We start from the raw sequence: 17,689 nt of genomic DNA, 5'->3' as shown, positions 1-17,689 counted from the left end.
AAAATAAAATCTTTAAAGAAAATAAAATTAGAAGTGTGCTTTTTAAAATTTATGTGCAAAGCTATACTCAGTAAAATGTATAGTCTTAGGTGATTTCATTATTGAATAAGGAAATAGGTCAAGTGAATATTCAGTGCAAGAAGTTGGAAGAAAAGACTATAAAAAAAACATAAAGCAGAATAAAGAAAATGATAAAAATTAAAATCTAAATGATGCTTTGGAAAACAAAAATTGTAAAGTTAATAAATAAATCCCAGAGTCAGTTCTTTAAGGGAAAAAATAAGAAAAAAGGAAATCTTCAAGGAAAAGAAATAGGTGGACCCTATGTGAAGGAAAGTAGAATATTATGAAGGATGTAAATACTTTTTTAATATAAAAAGAGATACAGACCATGTTCTTTAATGGGAAGACTGTTATAAATACATTGGTTATTCTCATATTAATATATATTCTTACTCCAAATTCAAACTCCCGTTGGGACTTATATTTGAATTTTGGCAAAGTTTATTGAAGTGACACATCAAGAAAATCTTTTTTTTTTAAGATTTTATTTATTTATTTGTCAGAGAAAGAGCAAGAGAGCACAAGCAGGGGGAGTGACAGGCAGAGGGAGAAGCAGCTCCCTCCACCCCCCAGCTGAGCAAGGAGCTCAGTGCAGGGCTCCACCTGGGACCCTGGGATCATGACCTGAGTCAAAGGCAGACCCTTAACTGACTGAGCCACCCAGGTATCCCTTACCAAGAAAATCTTAAAAAAAAAAAAAAAAAAAAAGTAATGGAGCGCCTGGGTAGCTCAGTCAGTTCAGTGGCCGACTCTTGATTTCAGCTCAGATCATGATCTCAGGGTGGTGGAATCAGCCCTTTGCTGGGCTCTGTGCTCAGTGGGAGTCTGCTTGAGGATTCTCTTTCCCTCTCCCCCTACCCTCTGCTCGTTTCTCTCTCTCAAATAAATAAATAAATCTTTAAAAAATAAAAAAAATTTAAATTTAAAAATTTTAAGAAAGAGTAATGAGGATGGCCTTGATGTAACAGAGTTTAAAACTAATAAAGCTAAAATAATTAAAACAGCATGATATTGATGAAATGGTTGGACATGTCAGTGTAATCAAATAGAAAGTCCTAGAATAGGTACTGAAATGAGAATTTAGTATGTGAAAAATATGGCATCCCACTAGAAGAAAAGATGATCATTCACAAAATCATACTAGGACATTTCTTTAAGTATTTGAAAAAGAAGTCTCGTCACACCATTTGATGTAATAATAATTAAATATAAAAATATTAAAATGTAGGTAATATGGATGAGTGTCTCTCAGTCATAGGTTATAGAAAGAATTCCTAACTATATAGAGAGTGGGAGGAAGCACAATGAACAAACAGCTATTTGATTATGTGAAAAAATTTAATTTCTCTGATCCAAAAACTTCAGAACATTAAAAAGCAAAGAAATTATGGTCTCTTCTCAATTTTGACAAGTACTGTTTTTTGTTTTTATTTCTGGGAAATAGAATAGGGAAAAAAACCACCTAAATAGGATTAAAATGTTTGCCATAAATATGACAGACCAAATGTTTTATGGACAAATAAACGGAGATTCTTCTAAACAGAATTTGTCTATGAAATAATGTGAAACCAATGTATAAAAAAAGTATACTGGAAGCTAATCAGTATAAATGGTTGTGCAGGTGGTAAGAGATTCTTTTTATTTAGCTGATTAGCATCTCAGTGGAGAACATCTTAATCTTAATTGGGTGGGGTTTTTTTCCCCTGCTGTTTTCAAGAAATGAAAGCAAAACACTTGTTAAGTAAATAAGAGGGAAACAGCTTATGGTTGCATCCTTTTAAAAATGAAAAGTGTAGAGAGAGGAAAATTAACATGTTCCAGTATGACTCCTGAGATTCCTCTGAGGTTACTGAGCAGAGGAGGATGCAAATGTTGTGCTCTGGGGTTCCTGCAGGGAAAGCTGATATTGACCCATGTCCTGAGAAATGCCCTGAATGTTGTCCAGCCCACTCAGGCCTCTCATCAGCAGTTACATGATCATAAGACAAATGATCGAATGTGTCTTTCTTCAGCAAGGATGCTCATCTTTGCCATAGCAGTTTCTTCGAGTTCTCAAATGGCTTGAAATTGAGGAAGAATTATAAAATCCAAAATTGGGGGGGCGGGGGTTGGGGGCTTGGCTGGCTCACTTGGTGGGGCATGAGACTCTTAATCTCAGGGTTGTGAGTTTGAGCCCCATGTTGGGTATAGAGATTACTTAAAAATAAAAAATCTTTAAAAAGTAAAATAAAGGGGCACCTGGGTAGCTCAGTCGTTAAGCGTCTGCCTTCGGCTCAGGTCATGGTCCCAGGGTCCTGGGATCGAGCCCCGCATCGGGCTCCCTGCTCCGCGGGAAGTCTGCTTCTCCCTCTCCCACTCCCCTTGCTTGTGTTCCTTCTCTCGCTTTGTCTCTCTCTGTCAAATAAATAAATCTTTAAAAAAAAAAAAAAAGTAAAATCCAAAGTTGAAATAGTAATTACTGCTTCTGTAGGACGTAGAATTTTATGGGGAAAAAAATATGTATATATATACATTATATATATAACATATATGTATTTATATATATATAACATATATATATAAATATATATATGTTATATATATTTAATTGTAGAGAGCTGTATTTATATTCATGGCTTATTGTATATTGTTATATTAATACCAGTATTTAATGTCTTATTAAATCTTCACCAAAAGAAAATCCTACAAGATAGATATATTTGTTATCCCCCTTTTACAGTTAAGGACACTGTGGCCTCACGTGCCCATGGTCTCACATGCAGAAATCAGTGGAGCTGGGTTATTTTCCAGGTAGTCAGAGTTCAGAACCCACAGTCAATAGCGTTATGCTAGTCTACCTCCTTAAACCCTGCTGTCTTTATTTTTTTTATTGTTTTTTAAGGCGGGGGCAGAGGGGGAGAGAGAGAGAGAGAATCTTGAGCAGACTCCTTGCCCAGTGCGGAGCCTGACATGGGGCTCAGTCTCACGACCCTGAGATCACGACTTGAGCCGAAATCAAGAGTCTGATGCTTAGCCAACTGAGCCACCCAGGCACCCCAACCCTGCTGTCTTTATGAAATGACATTGGCCAATCTAGGGCGGAGAGTAGTGAAAAAGATATAGAACTTTTCCACTTGTCCCTTTCGATGCCCTTTTAAGCATTAACTCTTAGTTCAGCTAAAACATGCACAGAGAAAGTTTTTATCAGCTCAGGTCTACTCTCTGATGGATTAATTTAGAACCCGGGGAGAATCTAAATATCCTAGAATAATAAGAAGCTCATCTTCTCTAAAGTATCTCTTTTTTTTTTTTTTTTAAGATTTTGTTTATTTATTTGAGAGAGAGAATGAGATAGAGAGAGCATGAGAGGGGGGAGGGTCAGCGGGAGAAGTAGACTCCCCGCCGAGCAGGGAGCCCGATGCGGGACTCGATCCTGGGACTCCAGGATCATGACCTGAGCCGAAGGCAGTCGCCTAACCAACTGAGCCACCCAGGCGCCCTAAATTATCTCTTTTTAATGTTAGATGGCTCAAGTGGGTGGTTTGCAACATGCTTTAGATGCCAAGGTATACAGACAGCAGAGCTGCTATTCGGCTATAAAAGTGTAGGACCCATGGTGGGGCCTGTGGATTGGGCATTTCTATGGCAGAGTGTGTATTCTTTCTCAGAGCAGCTGGTTTCATGGTTGGGTGTTTCCAAATATGAGAGAGGCCCTCCTTCCCTGTGATTCCCACCAACTAGTGCTTGTCAGGGCAAGTCTACCTTGTATGAAATAGATTGGCAAAGGTTTGGAGCTGTGGCCTTCTCTTCTCCAGGCTCACTGCTGTTCCATCAACTCTTCATCGTAAGATGCTTCTCTGAGTCTTCACTTCTCTGATAGCTCTCTGGACTGTTTCACGGTGACCTTCCCAAATGGTGGCACCCAGAAAGGAATACAGTTCCACCTGGGGTCCACTGGTGAGAGTGCCCAGGGCACAGAGAGCGCCCTTCTGATGTGCACTGAAAATGCTAGTGAAGCCCAAGATGAGGGTTAAGATTTTAGGAGGCCTGGTCACGCTGTTGGCTTGGGTGAAATTTGTGGTTGACCAAAAACCGAGGCTGGGTTCCAAATGAATCGCTTCCAAGACCCCATCCCATGCTGTGCAACTGATTTTTTTTTGATCCTCAGTGCCACACTTCACAGTAATCCCTGTCAAATCATGTTGCTTTGGCCCAGTGTTCTGGCATGCTGAGATCCGACAGTCAGGGAAGTACAGAACTGAAGGGCATATTTGTATAGTCATCGGCTGTACTCATTCTCCCTTCCTGTCAGGGATCTACCTCTTCCCACGCCTCCCCCACTTCCTCCATTACCCGGCCAGTGGCTTTTCTTTAGTCTGATCCAGCTCTGGGCCTCACTCTGGCAAGATTGCTGTCCCCAAAGCGAGGGAGAATAGCGGTTGTCCCCCCCCTACCCCCCACCACAGATTCTTTTTCTTTCTGCATCTCTCCCTGTTCTGCCCCTGGTTTCTCATTCCTTTGAGTCTTTAGGGTAGTGACGGTTGTACCTGTCCCTTAGACCCCTCGCTTTACTCTGTTCCCTTCAGCTCTTGACAGCCCTGCTCTCTTATACCCTCTTATGCTTGTTGTTAGTGATTTTTTGGCCTCTGGCCCATAGCTGCCCCCGCCCCTGAAGTTTTCCACACACCTCTTTTATATATCCAGTTCCTTTACCTTCCCTCCCAAATTTCTGCTGCCTGAGATCTGATGATACCTTGTAGCTCTGTGTCATTCACAGGTTTGGTAAATACACTTTCTCTGACTTCATCCAAGGCATTGCTAACCGTCATTGTTGGAGACTGAGCCAAAGGGAGCCTGAGTTGCTTAGTTAGAAATCAGGACAATTGTGAGCATAGGTCAACTAGTTTTGAATCCTCCTAATGGCTCTGCATCTGGCCTTCTCCACAGGGGGATTATAGGAGACCTTATCAAACACTTTACAAGAATGAAGGAATACTACTATATCCACAGGACCCTGCCTTACCAATCTGGAATCCCATCTTCAAAAGAAAAATGAACTTGGTTGGCTCTGACTTGTTCTTGGTAACTCCATATTGGTTATTAGTGATCAATGACTAAAAGCTCTCTGACCACCTCTTATCTTGAATTTTGCCAAGAAATAATGACAAGCTTACCCATATGTGTTTTCCTTAATCTTCCATGTTCATTTTCTGGGAAACTTGACACTTAACCATCTTTAGTCTCCTAATATGTCTTCCATTTTCTCTTCTGTGGATGATGCCAACTGTTACGTATGATCGTCCACCAGCCCCTAGATTTACTGGTATAGGTGTCTTGAACTCATTCAGAGCAGGCTGATAGTTTTATCATCAGTTTTGGGTTGTAACTTTCTTTTCCCCCTTACTCTATTTCTTCTGACTGAAAAATCATTCTGCTTGAAGAAGAAAGCAAATTGAGGTTAAGTAATTGCTGGAGTTGAGAGATTACCACACAGGTATACCTCTTCCCTGGGAACATTGTTATTTCCCCTTCTCCTTTTACTAAATTTTTAAGAGGCAAACTAGGTATTTGAGATACTGAACCATAGTAATGAACCTTGTTACACCAAGGCTCTAGTTACCTGTAAGATCAAATTTATCTTGCGTTAAAATTTCAGGGTCACTTCTTCACTTCAGGTGCTTAATGGCATTGGTCTGTTGGTATGTGAGGCTATGAGCATTCTTTCCTGTAGCTTCTCTGATTGTTGTTATATCTGTCTTCCGTCAGCTACATAAAATGTGGTCCAGAGCTCCATCTCGAGACTCTTAACACATGTACCTTTCTAGAGCCTGGCCTAAAGGACTATCCAGACCAAGAAATGTAGCATGCCAGGCTGAGAATAACATATCAGGATTCCATCCAGGAAGATCATATCTGTTGGTCTAGATCATGCAAGTTGCTGTTCATTGTGTCACAATTTAACCTCCTAGGGTCTAGGCAAGGGGCTTCATCACATACTCATGCCAACCTGTGATGACTCTTTCTACAAACTCTGAGGAAAGAGGGTACGACCCAAAAGATGAGAAGAGCAAAAAGGGGCCAAGGATAAATCAAAGGGGTCAGAGCTTCAGGGAGCCCTGGAGTTATTCGGATCCAACTCTCACATGGTACATAGGAAAACTAAAGGCCAAAGAGGAGTGATAACTTGGCCAAAGTCACACACAATTATTTTGTTTTGTATTACATACATACATACACACACACAAAACTGGTTTTCTTCCATAAGAATTTGTGTTTGAGGTAGTTCTCATAACTGTTGAGTAGCAGAACTTTGGTCTTCTTGTTCATAAGCCAGTTCTTGTCTTTGTTATACACAACCATTTTGCTATCATATTGAATCTTTGTTCTCAGACACATAAGAACATTGTCTGGGTTGGGATCCCTAGATATTATGAAAAGAGATCTTTAGTGGGATGCTGTCCTTCTCTGTTGGTTTTAACTGAGGTCTCAACAGCTGTCAGGGTTTGCGCTTTTGTTTTTAAGAGATGAGAAGATGTGTAATGGCTTTTACAAAAGTCCAGTTCTAAAATGTGTCATGTTACTGTTTTGCAGGGAGTTCCCAAGTCATCCTTCCTGACTGAGGAGAAGAGAGCCAGGCTAAAGACCAACCCCGTGAAGGTGCACTTCGCTGAGGAAGTGCTTGTCAGTGGACATAGCCAGGTGCGTCACTAGTCAGGGGCTTGAAATCACTCTCCATGAAGCCGGCGAGCCGCCTCCTGGCACTTACCTCTTTGAGACTCTGGATTCTTGCAGCATGGAGAGGATGCCGAGGGAGGGCAGTAGGTTTGTTAGAGGGTCCGAGCACCCTCGGTGAAGTGCTGGTTGACTGTGGACAGGGAGAGCCAGGGAGAGAAGCACGGGGTGTGGCTGGCTGTTATCCCATGACTCCATTCTCTTGCCCATGAAATGTCAACAGGTTCTAAATACTAATTTCTCATTTTGAACCTTTGAACCTAGTGTTCCCTCTGCATCGATAATAGTGATGATAGTGGTGGAGATTGGCCTTTTCCCCCCAAGAACCCATTATGTGTTGAACTTCTATTATGTGAACCTAAACTTTTTGGGTACGTAATCCTTAGTCATAATGATACACTGCAAGGGAGATATTTTAACACATGAGGAAGCAGAGGTTTAGAGAGTTTAAGAGAATTAACCTCTGAGATCATATAGTAAGAAAATATACAAGCCCAGGTCTGTGTGACTTCAGTTCTTTTGTTTTCCACTGTAACATCCTGTCTAGTTCTTTTTGATATGGAGGTGTCCAGGATTGGGAGCTCAGAGGACAAATTTGTAAAGGGAAAGTATTGGCTGGAGTTTGGTGTTTTTAATGTGGACTGTTGGATTAAAGACTCATTTACTCATAGTTTACACATTTTCTTCCCAATGGTCTGAAACTATTGCCATTCTGAACTCCTCAATCAATATTAGACTTTGAAACGTTCAAGTCAGAGCTTGTCCTTGTCTGTGTAGATACCAGCAGATGGGGCGTCGTGGCCATGTTAACAAAGGGTTCAGGCGATCTTGTTCACATCTGCAGAGTCCTTATTTTCTACCTTGCCTGCTACTTAACAGACCACACCTTCATTAGAACTGAGAGTGGAAGGTGGATTTGTTCATGCAGGGACCAGTGGGAGGCCTAATGTTTGAGACCCTGTCACCCGGCCATGTTTGTGTCTCTGTCTGTCCATGTTTGTGGAAATGGATTGAACCTCTTTAGCAAATTAAATTTAGATTCAGTGTCGTTTCTAAGAGTAATACACAGGGATGAGAGGTAGAGGCTAGAACCAGCTCACAGGACAGATAGAGAATAAGAGTTCTACAGATGTGAACCCGATCACTTGGATCCTGTGTTAAAATGGCTACCATCCCCACTCACTGATATTGTGAGAAGACCAGGTGAGGACAGGTTTTGACCTGAACTGGCTACAAAAAATGCTTCAGAGTTTTGGCAGGGGGTGGGAGGTTAGAGAAAGAGGGTTCTAAAAAGGTATTTCTGGGGAGACTTGTAGATCAGAGCACCAAGTCTCTGTATCAACCACATAAGGCAGAGACAGCAAAACCAGTGAGAGTTCATCACTGTGACCTACCTATTCATCCTTTCAAATGTTTAAAAAATGGTAAAATTGGGGCACCCGGGTGGCTCAGTCGGTTAAGCGTCCAACTCTTGGGCTCAGCTCAGGTCATGATCTCAGGGTTGTGGGATCGGCCCTGCTTAGGTTTTGTCCACGCTCAGCAGGGAGTCTGCTGGAGATTCTCTCTCTCCCTCTGCCCCCTGCCCACACGTACTCCCTCTCTCTCTCTCAAATAAATAAATAAATCTTTTTAAAAAGTAAGTAAAAGATGATGAAATTGGTTGTTAACCTTTCCCCTGAAAGCACGATAAGGCCCCAGAAGAATTTAAAATAGTAAGCTAGGGGCGCCTGGGTGGCTCAGTCGGTTAAGCGTCTGCCTTTGGCTCAGGTCATGATCCCAGGGTCCTGGGATCGAGCCCCGCATCGGGCTCCCTGCTCAGCGGGAAGCCTGCTTCTCCCTCTCCCACTCCCCCTGCTTGTGTTCCCTCTCTCGCTGTGTCTCTCTCTGTCAAATAAATAAAATCGTTAAAAAAAATAAAAATAAAAATAAAAAGTAAAATAGTAAGCTAACATTTGCAAAATGCTTAACTTTGCTAACAGTTAAAGAAATGTAAAGGGAACTATGAAGAAGTGCCACTTTACACTGAGTAAATGAGCACAAATAAAGAAAAAAATGTAAGGCATGTTGCTGACCAAGTAGCCACAGTCATGCTCTAACCGGTGGCTTTGTAAATTGGTTTCATCTGTTTTTATGTGGGGGGGTGGGGGTGGGGAAGACAAAACATAATGAATGCCATAAAAAAGTGACCCAAGGATCACATTCCTGGGACGCCTGGGTGGCTCAGTAGGTTAAGTGGCTGCCTTCAGCTCAGGTCATGATCCCAGGGTCCTGGGATTGAGTCTCGCATCGGGCCCCTTGCTCGGCAGGGAGCCTGCTTCTCCCTCTGCCTGCAGCTCCCCCTGCTTGTACTCTCGCTCACTCTCTCTCACCTATGCTCTCTCTCTCTAGCAAATAAATAAATAAAATCTTAAAAAAAAAAAAGATCACATTCCTATTAATTTAGTCTATAAAATAATTTAAACGCAAAAATCCATGTGTTCAAAGATATCTATGGTACAGATCTTTAAATTAGAAAAAAAAAATGAAAAGAATGCTAAATGTGTAGGGCCAAGAATGGTTAAATCCATTCTGATATTTCAAACCAGTAGAAGATTTTAAGTCCATTAAAATTACAAACATTGGGGCACCTGGGTGACTCAGTTGGTTAAGCCTTCAGCTCAGGTCATGATCCCAGGGTCCTGGGATTGAGCCCCGCATTGGGCTCTCCACTCAGTGGTGAGTCTGTTTCTCCCTCTCCCTCTGTGATCTCGCTCACTTTCATTCTCTCTCAAATAAATAAATAAAATATTAAAAAAAAAATAAAATTACAAACATTAAACCCCCAGGAAAAAGTGTATGAAATACGTGTTGAGTAAAAAATGAAGATAGAAATCATGCATGCTCTGTTGCCACTCTCTAAAAGCGATTTACAGGTACAGATAATTGGAAGAAGCCTTAGAGAGAAGTAAATGGTGATAGTTATGTGATGCTGTTGTGGATGTATTTTTTGGAAGTCCCAAATAATAAAGTCCCAAGGAAGAAATTTTGCCCTTGGGAAATCCAAAGATGAAGGTCATTCTAAACACCCGAAACCGGAGAAGTGAGACGAGAACAGAGCAAGCAGTTTGCAGTCCCTCATCCCTGATTGTGAAGTGACACTGCGATCCGAACATACCCCTCTTTCCTCCATAAAACTGTGGTTTTTTTCAGTTATAGAGAATGATGAGTGTGAGTCTTACTGAAAAGATATGAGTGCCCTTATAGTTAGAAGACGCAAATTCTCATCTGAGGTGGACTGTCTGTTTTTTTGCAAAAAGATGATAGGCTTCTCTACCCAGGTGGGCTTTATATCCAAACTCTTTGCAAAGATTAAAACTGGGGGCAGTTTTAGCTCAAATCTTGGGGACTCTAGAACTGCTTGCTCACGGATTCTGGAAGACCCCAACCCCCAGGGCTTTCTTGATTTGCAGCTAAGCACTCAGAGGTCACTTTTATGAGAGCCAGCCCTGGGGGATTCTCTAATCCCAAAGGGAAGCATTCTCTTGCCCCATCCCAGGAATTCTGGCTGGCAGGGGTTACAAAACACAGATCAGTCCTGTGCCTGCTTCCCAAAAAACCCTCCAAGAGTGGCAGAACCCCTTAGGTGATTCCACAAGCCTACTGCGATGATTGGGATGCGTGAAGGTGGGAGTAACCCTCTGCCCTTTGGTGATGCTTCAATACAAGGAATGCAGCAGGAAAATGGGGGGGGGCGGGCTTTGAGGGAGCTTCCCACCCCAATCAGCATCCCCCAGCCCCACCAGGAAAGGCCCTCTGGGGTGAGTGTGCATGCTTGTCATCTGATTTATTACATTGTATCCCATGAGGGTAACAATCAAATGTATTGAAGTGGCAGCTGATGGTTGTGAGACCTCATACGGGCTCATGCAGTGCCATTGGGATGCTTGTGAAGGGCTCACTCTTCTCCACCATCTGAGGTCTGACACCTGTAGTGGATATTCTGGAACATAGCATGCCTATCTCTGTGTGGCATCGACCCGGTCCATTGGAGAAATCTCCCGATGCCAAGAATCAGCCCACGACATGGTGTGGAGGTTAGGGAGGATCCTGTTCTCCACACTGGATGGGGCCAGGGGAGCTGAGGACTTGTCACACCCAGGGAAAGGAAAGGCCAGTTCCAACTCTACTCTTGTGTTTTCCAGGGTAATTCTCTGCTCTGCATGCCCAACGTGCTCAAGCTATACTTGGAGAATGGACAGACCAAAGCTTTCAAGTTTGAGGCAAACACAACTGTGAAGGTATTAAGAGTAAACTTGAGTCTCTTTCCCAGTGAGAATTTGCCAGCTCCCAGGACCCCCAGGCATCTTGCCCTGCAGCTGCCTTGGTGCTCCTACAACCGTGATGGTCTGGGTACCTGCAATAAGCCAAGCACTGTGTTATCTCATTAGCTGTATAACCACCCAGCAAGATGTGTTTTTATCACCATCTTCCAGGGGAGGAAATCAGGGCTCAGAGGGATGAAGTACCCAAGGCCTGTGACAGCTTGTAAGCCTCCATTCACCCTTAACCACTGGGCTCCCTGCCTCTTGTATGGGACTCCACTGGCTACCCAAATGACTAGTGCAGCTAAAAACTCAAGCAACATGTCAGAGCGGGCCCAAGCATCTGCATATTCTGTTCTGGGTTGAAGACAGTTCAACTTATATCGAACAGGTTCCTCCATTTGAGGGAGATGCTCTAGGGGTAGGGGTACAGACTAGGTAAAGAGTGGTTTTGTCTTCCAGAAGCTTGCAGTCTAGTTGAAGGAGGTTGGACATTCGAGGAGCTCCTGAGAGTCCAGGGCAGGATGAAATAAGAGCTGCAAAGAGAGGGACAAGGAAGCGCTCTGCATGCAGGGGAAAGAGCACCATCTGCTCCTTCCTGGCAGTACGTCAGAGGAGGCTCTGCAAAAAAAGCTGGACCTGAGCTGAGCTTTGAAGGGCAACCAAGAATTCCACAAGGGAAGGGGGGGCAGGGCTGTTGGCGGGGGTTGGAGGGTGCACAGCAGTCTGAGGAAGTCACGTGGACTAATGCAGAGAGCCAGGAAGTAGTGGTCCGTGCAGCGGGATGAGCGCACAGGCCATTTGCTGGTGGGAGGAGAGGACATGGCACTGGCTGGCTGCGGGGGGCACTGAAGACGGGACACAGAGTTTGGGTTTTATTCACAGGGACTGGGGAGTGGCACGACAGCTTCTGACCAGAAGTAGATGGTGTTAGAGCGAGGCTCCGGTGAAGAAGCAAATAAAGGGGGTTCAGAGGGGCCAATGCAGCTGTAGGTGATGGACAGTAGCGAGACCCACACAGACATGCACTCTCGCTCACACTCCCACACACGTACCCCGCATGCACACATACAGGCACACAGCCAGTGTTCCTCTTTGTCGCTTTCTTTTGGCGACTCCTGAGCTGCTCCAAGTGCCCTATCCCATTCTTGCCTCAGCATGACTTAGGAGAAGCTGGAGAAAGCCTCTCTGAGCCCGGGAAGCCCTGCTCAGAGAAGGAAGAGGAGGGAGGAATGGATTTGTTAAGTGTTTACTGCAGGCCTGCTCTCCTGGGCACTTCCTTGTGTACTATCTCATCTAATGCCCCCGGTAACCTTGTGAAGTGACGAGTGTTATCCCCATTTTGTAGATGAGAATCCAGGCCCAAGAGACCTCCAAATTGCCAAGGTCAGCTAGCTGGTAACTGGCTTCCAACTTGGCCTGTTTCTGAACACTGCCCTGGAGCTTGCCACACTACCATTATGCACCAAAAGTTTTGCAGATGAATTAGACAAGGTTTCTACCTCTGCCATCTTTGATCCAAGTGCATTGGAATGGAAGGCATGATTTATTTAAAGCAAGTCCCACTTTGGTGGCCGAGAAGACTGAGAGGATTTACAGTAAAAGCACACACCGCAGGGAAATTAGACCCCAGATGATAGACAGAGTTGGGGAAATGAGCAAGGTTTTAGCTGGTATAACTGGTTAATTTTACTTATCTGTAGTAACCAAATTTTTAAAAAGTAAATCTTTTAGTTCTTTATGACAGAGAGGGGTGGAGGAGGATAGAAACAAATCCCGTCAGTCAAAAAAGGAAAAATCCCTGTCCATTCAGATTGACTTCTCTTCCCTGCCTCCCTTACCAAGGGAAGCGAAGTTCTTGCAGTAGAAAACCCCCTTTCTCTAAGTCAAGAAAAATATGTCATTCGACCCAGTGAACAATTGTGTGCCCACAAAGTTGTCAGGGACACAGCAATAAATTACCCAGGGTCACACCCAAAGGGAGCCCAGACTCGGGCTGGGGCTGGGAGGAGGCGGGGGACCTGGGGATAACCCACTGTGTGCTGAGAAAGGTGCAGCATGCTCAGGATCATGAACATGGGATATGAAAATGGTGTGCTGAGGCCTCAGGGTACAGAGACCTGCCAGAGAGAGAAAAAGGAAAAGCCCCCAGGGAGGCTGACTTGGAAAGATGGACAGACTGTTGACAGGAATAGGTCCCTGCGTGGGATGTGAAGACAGCACCTGGGGCATGGGGAATGGCACCAACAGAGATCCAAAGATCGGAACGTTTGACAGGAGTAGAGGGCTTGTCCACTCTGGAAAACAGGATGGAGGCTCCTCAAAAAGTTGAAAATAGAGCTACCCTACAACCCACCAATTGCACTACTAGGGATTTACCCCAAAGATACAAATGTAGTGATCCGAAGGGGCACCTGGAAGCAATGTCCACAATAGCCAGACTATGAAAAGAGCCCAGATGTCCCTCGACAGATGAATGGATAAAGAAGATGTGGTATACACACACACACACACACACACACACACACTGGAATATTAGCCATCAGAAAGGATGAATACTTACCATTTACATCAATGTGGATGGAACTGATGTTAAGTGAAATAAGTCAATCAGCAAAAGACCATTATCATATGATCTCAATGATAATATGGAATTTAAGAAATAAAACAGGATCATAGGGGAAGAGAGGAAAAAATAAAAAGACAAAATCAGAGAGGGAGGGGCGCCTGGGTGGCTCAGTTGGTTAAGCGACTGCCTTCGGCTCAGGTCGTGATTCTGGAGTCCCGGGATCGAGTCCCGCATCGGGCTCCCTGTTCGGCGGGGAGTCTGCTTCTCCCTCTGACCCTCCCCCCTCTCATGTGCTCTCTCTCATTCTCTCTCTCTCAAATAAATAAATAAAATCTTAAAAAAAAAAATCAGAGAGGGAGACAAACCATAAGAGACTCTTAATCATAGGAGACAGACTGAGGGTTGCTGGAGAGGAGGAGGTGGGGGGATGGGGTAACTGGGTAATGGACATTAAGGAGGGCAGGGGGTGGGGGGATGGGGTAACTGGGTGTTGGGTACTCTGTTGGTAACTGGGTGATGTAAGCTGATCAAGTGGGAGAAGTGGATTGGCACCTGATACTGGAGAGCTTTGAGTATTAAGCTGAGGAGTTTGTATTTGGGCTAGCAGGCCATGGGGGTCCCCTATTCTTGAGCAAGGGAACACAATCAGTACACAGTCAGTCTTGGCCTAGCAACTTTCTGTAGAAAGGGGTCAGCACACTTTTTCTGTAAAGGGCAGATAGTAAATATTTCAGGTTTCCAGGCCGTGGGGTCTCTGTCACAGTTACTCAACTCTGCCATTATAGCAAATGGACATGGCTGTGTTCCCATATGACTTTAATTACAGAAGCAAGCAGTGAGCTGGATCTGACCTATGGGTGTTCCAACCCCTGCTTTAGATGAAAGGTGGAGGTCAGATGGGTAGTAGGGTGGTCATTAGTATACCACCCTACAAAGTGGAGAAATGGGTGAGCTCAAACTGTGGTAGACATGGGAGGATGGAGAGGGGGACAGAGTCAGGAGATGGGCTCTCCATCAAGGCCGTGCAAAGCAGGCATGAGATAATGTTGAGTTACGGAAGCAGATAGATTCTTCAGGACATAGTTACTGGTGAGTTATGGAGCATAATAGAGCAAGTGGAAAGAGGATTCAGACTGAGGATCATGAGGAACAGGTAGCACCTGAAAGTTTGGCATTTACTAAACCTGAGCTTTTGGCAGGATAACTCTGATGAGTCTGTGATGATTATTTATTCATTGAGTGAAAGTTTACTGAACGCCATTGAATGCCAGGTTCTGGAGATCTAATGGCACACAAGACAGGCAAGGTTCATATTTTTTTTTTTTTTAAGATTTTATTTATTTATTTGACAGAGAGACACAGCAAAAGAAGGAACACAAGCAGGGGGAGTGGGAGAGGGAGAAGCAGGTTCCCTACTGAGCAGGGAGCCTGATGCGGGGCTCGATCCCAGGACCCTGGGATCATGACCTGAACCGAAGGCAGACGCTCAACGACTGAGCCACCCAGGCGCCCCAAGGTTCATATTCTCAGGAGTTTACTGTCTAGTGGGTGAGAGACAGTAAGCAAGTGCACCTGGGTGGCTCAGTCGGTTAAGTATCTGCCTTCAGCTCAGGTCATGATCCTAGGGTCCTGGGCTTGAGCCCTGCTTTGGGCTTCCTATCCAGCAGGGAGTCTGCTTCTCCCTCTGCCTCTGCCCCCACCCCCACTGTGCTCTCTCTCGCTCAAACAAATAAATAAAATCTTTAAAAAAAATAAAAAAGAAAGACAGTAAGCAAGAAAACAACTATTAGCAGCTAGCATGTATTGAACACTTGCCATCTGCTAGGTACTGTTCTAAGTGCCTTAACTGGGGAAGTTCACACACAAAACAGCCCCATGAGATAAGTGTTATTATGACCATTTTACAAATGGGAACACTGAGGCATTGAGAGAGTGAGGAATTTAACCAGGGACACACAGCTAGTGGAGGTGGTCTGGGTCTAGAACCCATTCACTTAACTTGACTGTACTGTCTCTTACTAAAGAATATAGCTGTTACTGAAGCATATAGTATTAAATATCGATGAGGGAAACGAACGGGACTCGGAGACACAGAATGGTGGGGGCAATCACATTTAGATAGAGTGACCAGAGAAGGCCTCACCAAAGAGAGGGAAACAGCCTTGTGAAGAGTAATTGGAAAAGTGTGCCAGGCAGGGAGAACAGTATGTGCGAATGCCCTGTGGCAGCGAAGGCCTTGTGATGACAAAAGGCTGCTATAGTGGAGGGGAATGTGGCACGGCAACTCTAATACACAGCAGTAATGTTCATTCCACGCTATCAGCCACCCTGAGACATAGGCATTGTTATCCTCCATTTTGCAGGAAGAAACTGAGGTTGAGGAATGTTAGATTGATTTCCCAGTTGCAGAGTGGGTAGGTGGTGGGATTCTGTCTGGTTAGCAGTTGAAGATGCAGACCCCCCAGCAAGAGGATGAATCCAGAGACCCTGAAGAGAGGCATAAGCCTCCAGCGCATGGCTTCAGCCTTCCAACAATGCAAGACAGGATGGCTGTACGGTTGGTGCTGGAGCCCCGAGGAGAGGGGAGCAGTGGGTGGAGGGCCACGAGGGGCGATGAGAAGTCCACATGCAACCTGTGAAGGTTTGGCTGCCTAAGTTGGCAGTGAACCTGTCCGCACAGGCTTTTTTTCTCCCCAGTGGCACTGAGGAGCAGAGAGGAGGCCAAGGAGGTCCTCCCGGCTCTGTGCCTGAGCTTGAGGGTCAGCCTGCCCCTCGGGTGACCCTTATGCCTCTCTGTGCCTGGCAGGACATCATCCTCACTGTGAAGGAGAAGCTGTCCATCCGCAGCATGGAGTACTTTGCATTGGCCCTGGAGGAGCAGTACAACATCTCCCGGCTGCACCTGCTGCACGAGGAGGAGCTCATCCAGCAGGTACGCCTGTTCCTCGTGAGGAGATCGGGCTGGGCAAGCCTCGCACCTCAGCCAGAACATTTGGGGATAGGGCTCAGCACATCTGCAGTGTTGACGCATTTTCTCGTGCCCTCACTCAGCCTGGAGAGGACAGGGCGAGAATCAGGACTGATTTTCATATAGGTATGTGGGGTCCCATTTTGCAGATGTGGAGACAGTGACTTAGAAGGAGGAGGTGACTTACTGAAGGTAACGAAACCAATAGAGCCCCATCTTTTGCTTCCATCTCTGATGATCTTTGAGAAGTCAGGGAAGAATTTGTTGCTAGGTCTAAGCTCTTTTTATGAGACTTACCCCCTGAGCTGGACCCTGCTGGATGGACAGAGCACAGTCTCTCTGTAGCACTCAGTCTTTCAGCCATTCGGTGATTTGTTGTACCAGCTTTTTAACACTTCCATTCCATTAGCATTAAAAAAGAAAATCAAATGAAATCCCCAAGATAGTTGAAGTAGGAAAAAAAAAAAGTGAGGTGCCTAATGTAATAACAATGTATACTAGACTATTATTTGTGGAAAAGAAAATGATACACATAGGTAGAAGCATATATATACATAGACTGTCTCTGAAAAGACAGCTAAGAAACTGTAAGCAGATTTTTTTTTGGAGATGGGAGCAGTTTGATGGAGTCAGTGGGAAACTTGACTCTTTTGAGCCTTTTACATTTTATACCCATGGGAAAGTCATCTGCAAAGCAAAGGTCTGCAGCTGTCTTGGGAAGCATTAAAATTGAAATCTCTGGGGACTTTCATTATTATTATTATTTTTTAAGTTGCTTTGTGGAATAGCTGTGAGAACAAAGGTGGTTAGCAGATTAACCGTGTCTCCCTTTCCCATTGCAGGTGGTAGAAAGAGAGGAGTCACAGGACTACCGCTGCCTCTTCAGGGTGTGTTTTGTTCCCAAGGACCCCCTGGACCTCTTGAAAGAAGACCCTGTGGCCTTTGAATACCTCTATCTGCAGGTGACTGGACCTGCCCTTCCTAAAATAACTGTGGTTGTTCTCAAAGATGGCACATTGGGTTATTTTGAATACGAGCTTGAGGCAATTAAGCAACTCCCTGGTAGGGATTATCTTT

The 17,689-nt window shown here is 44.6% G+C and overlaps 1 protein-coding gene across 1 annotated transcript in view; it reads left to right on the top strand.

The window, feature by feature from the left end:
- The window catches only part of FRMPD1 (FERM and PDZ domain containing 1), a 78,931-nt gene that overhangs the window by 47,166 nt on the left and 14,076 nt on the right, over positions 1–17,689 (top strand). The window contains 4 exon segments of the mRNA XM_035016284.1: positions 6,634–6,741; positions 10,956–11,051; positions 16,451–16,576; positions 17,455–17,574. Coding sequence (XP_034872175.1) covers positions 6,634–6,741; positions 10,956–11,051; positions 16,451–16,576; positions 17,455–17,574 — 450 coding nt within the window.

This window comes from Mirounga leonina, unplaced genomic scaffold, assembly GCF_011800145.1.
Source record: "Mirounga leonina isolate KUSES-001 unplaced genomic scaffold, KU_Mleo_1.0 Mir_170, whole genome shotgun sequence".
NCBI classification, from domain to species: Eukaryota; Metazoa; Chordata; class Mammalia; order Carnivora; family Phocidae; genus Mirounga; species Mirounga leonina.
The sequence above is the reverse complement of the archived record's forward strand: the minus strand, read 5'-3'. Positions and strand labels throughout refer to the sequence as shown.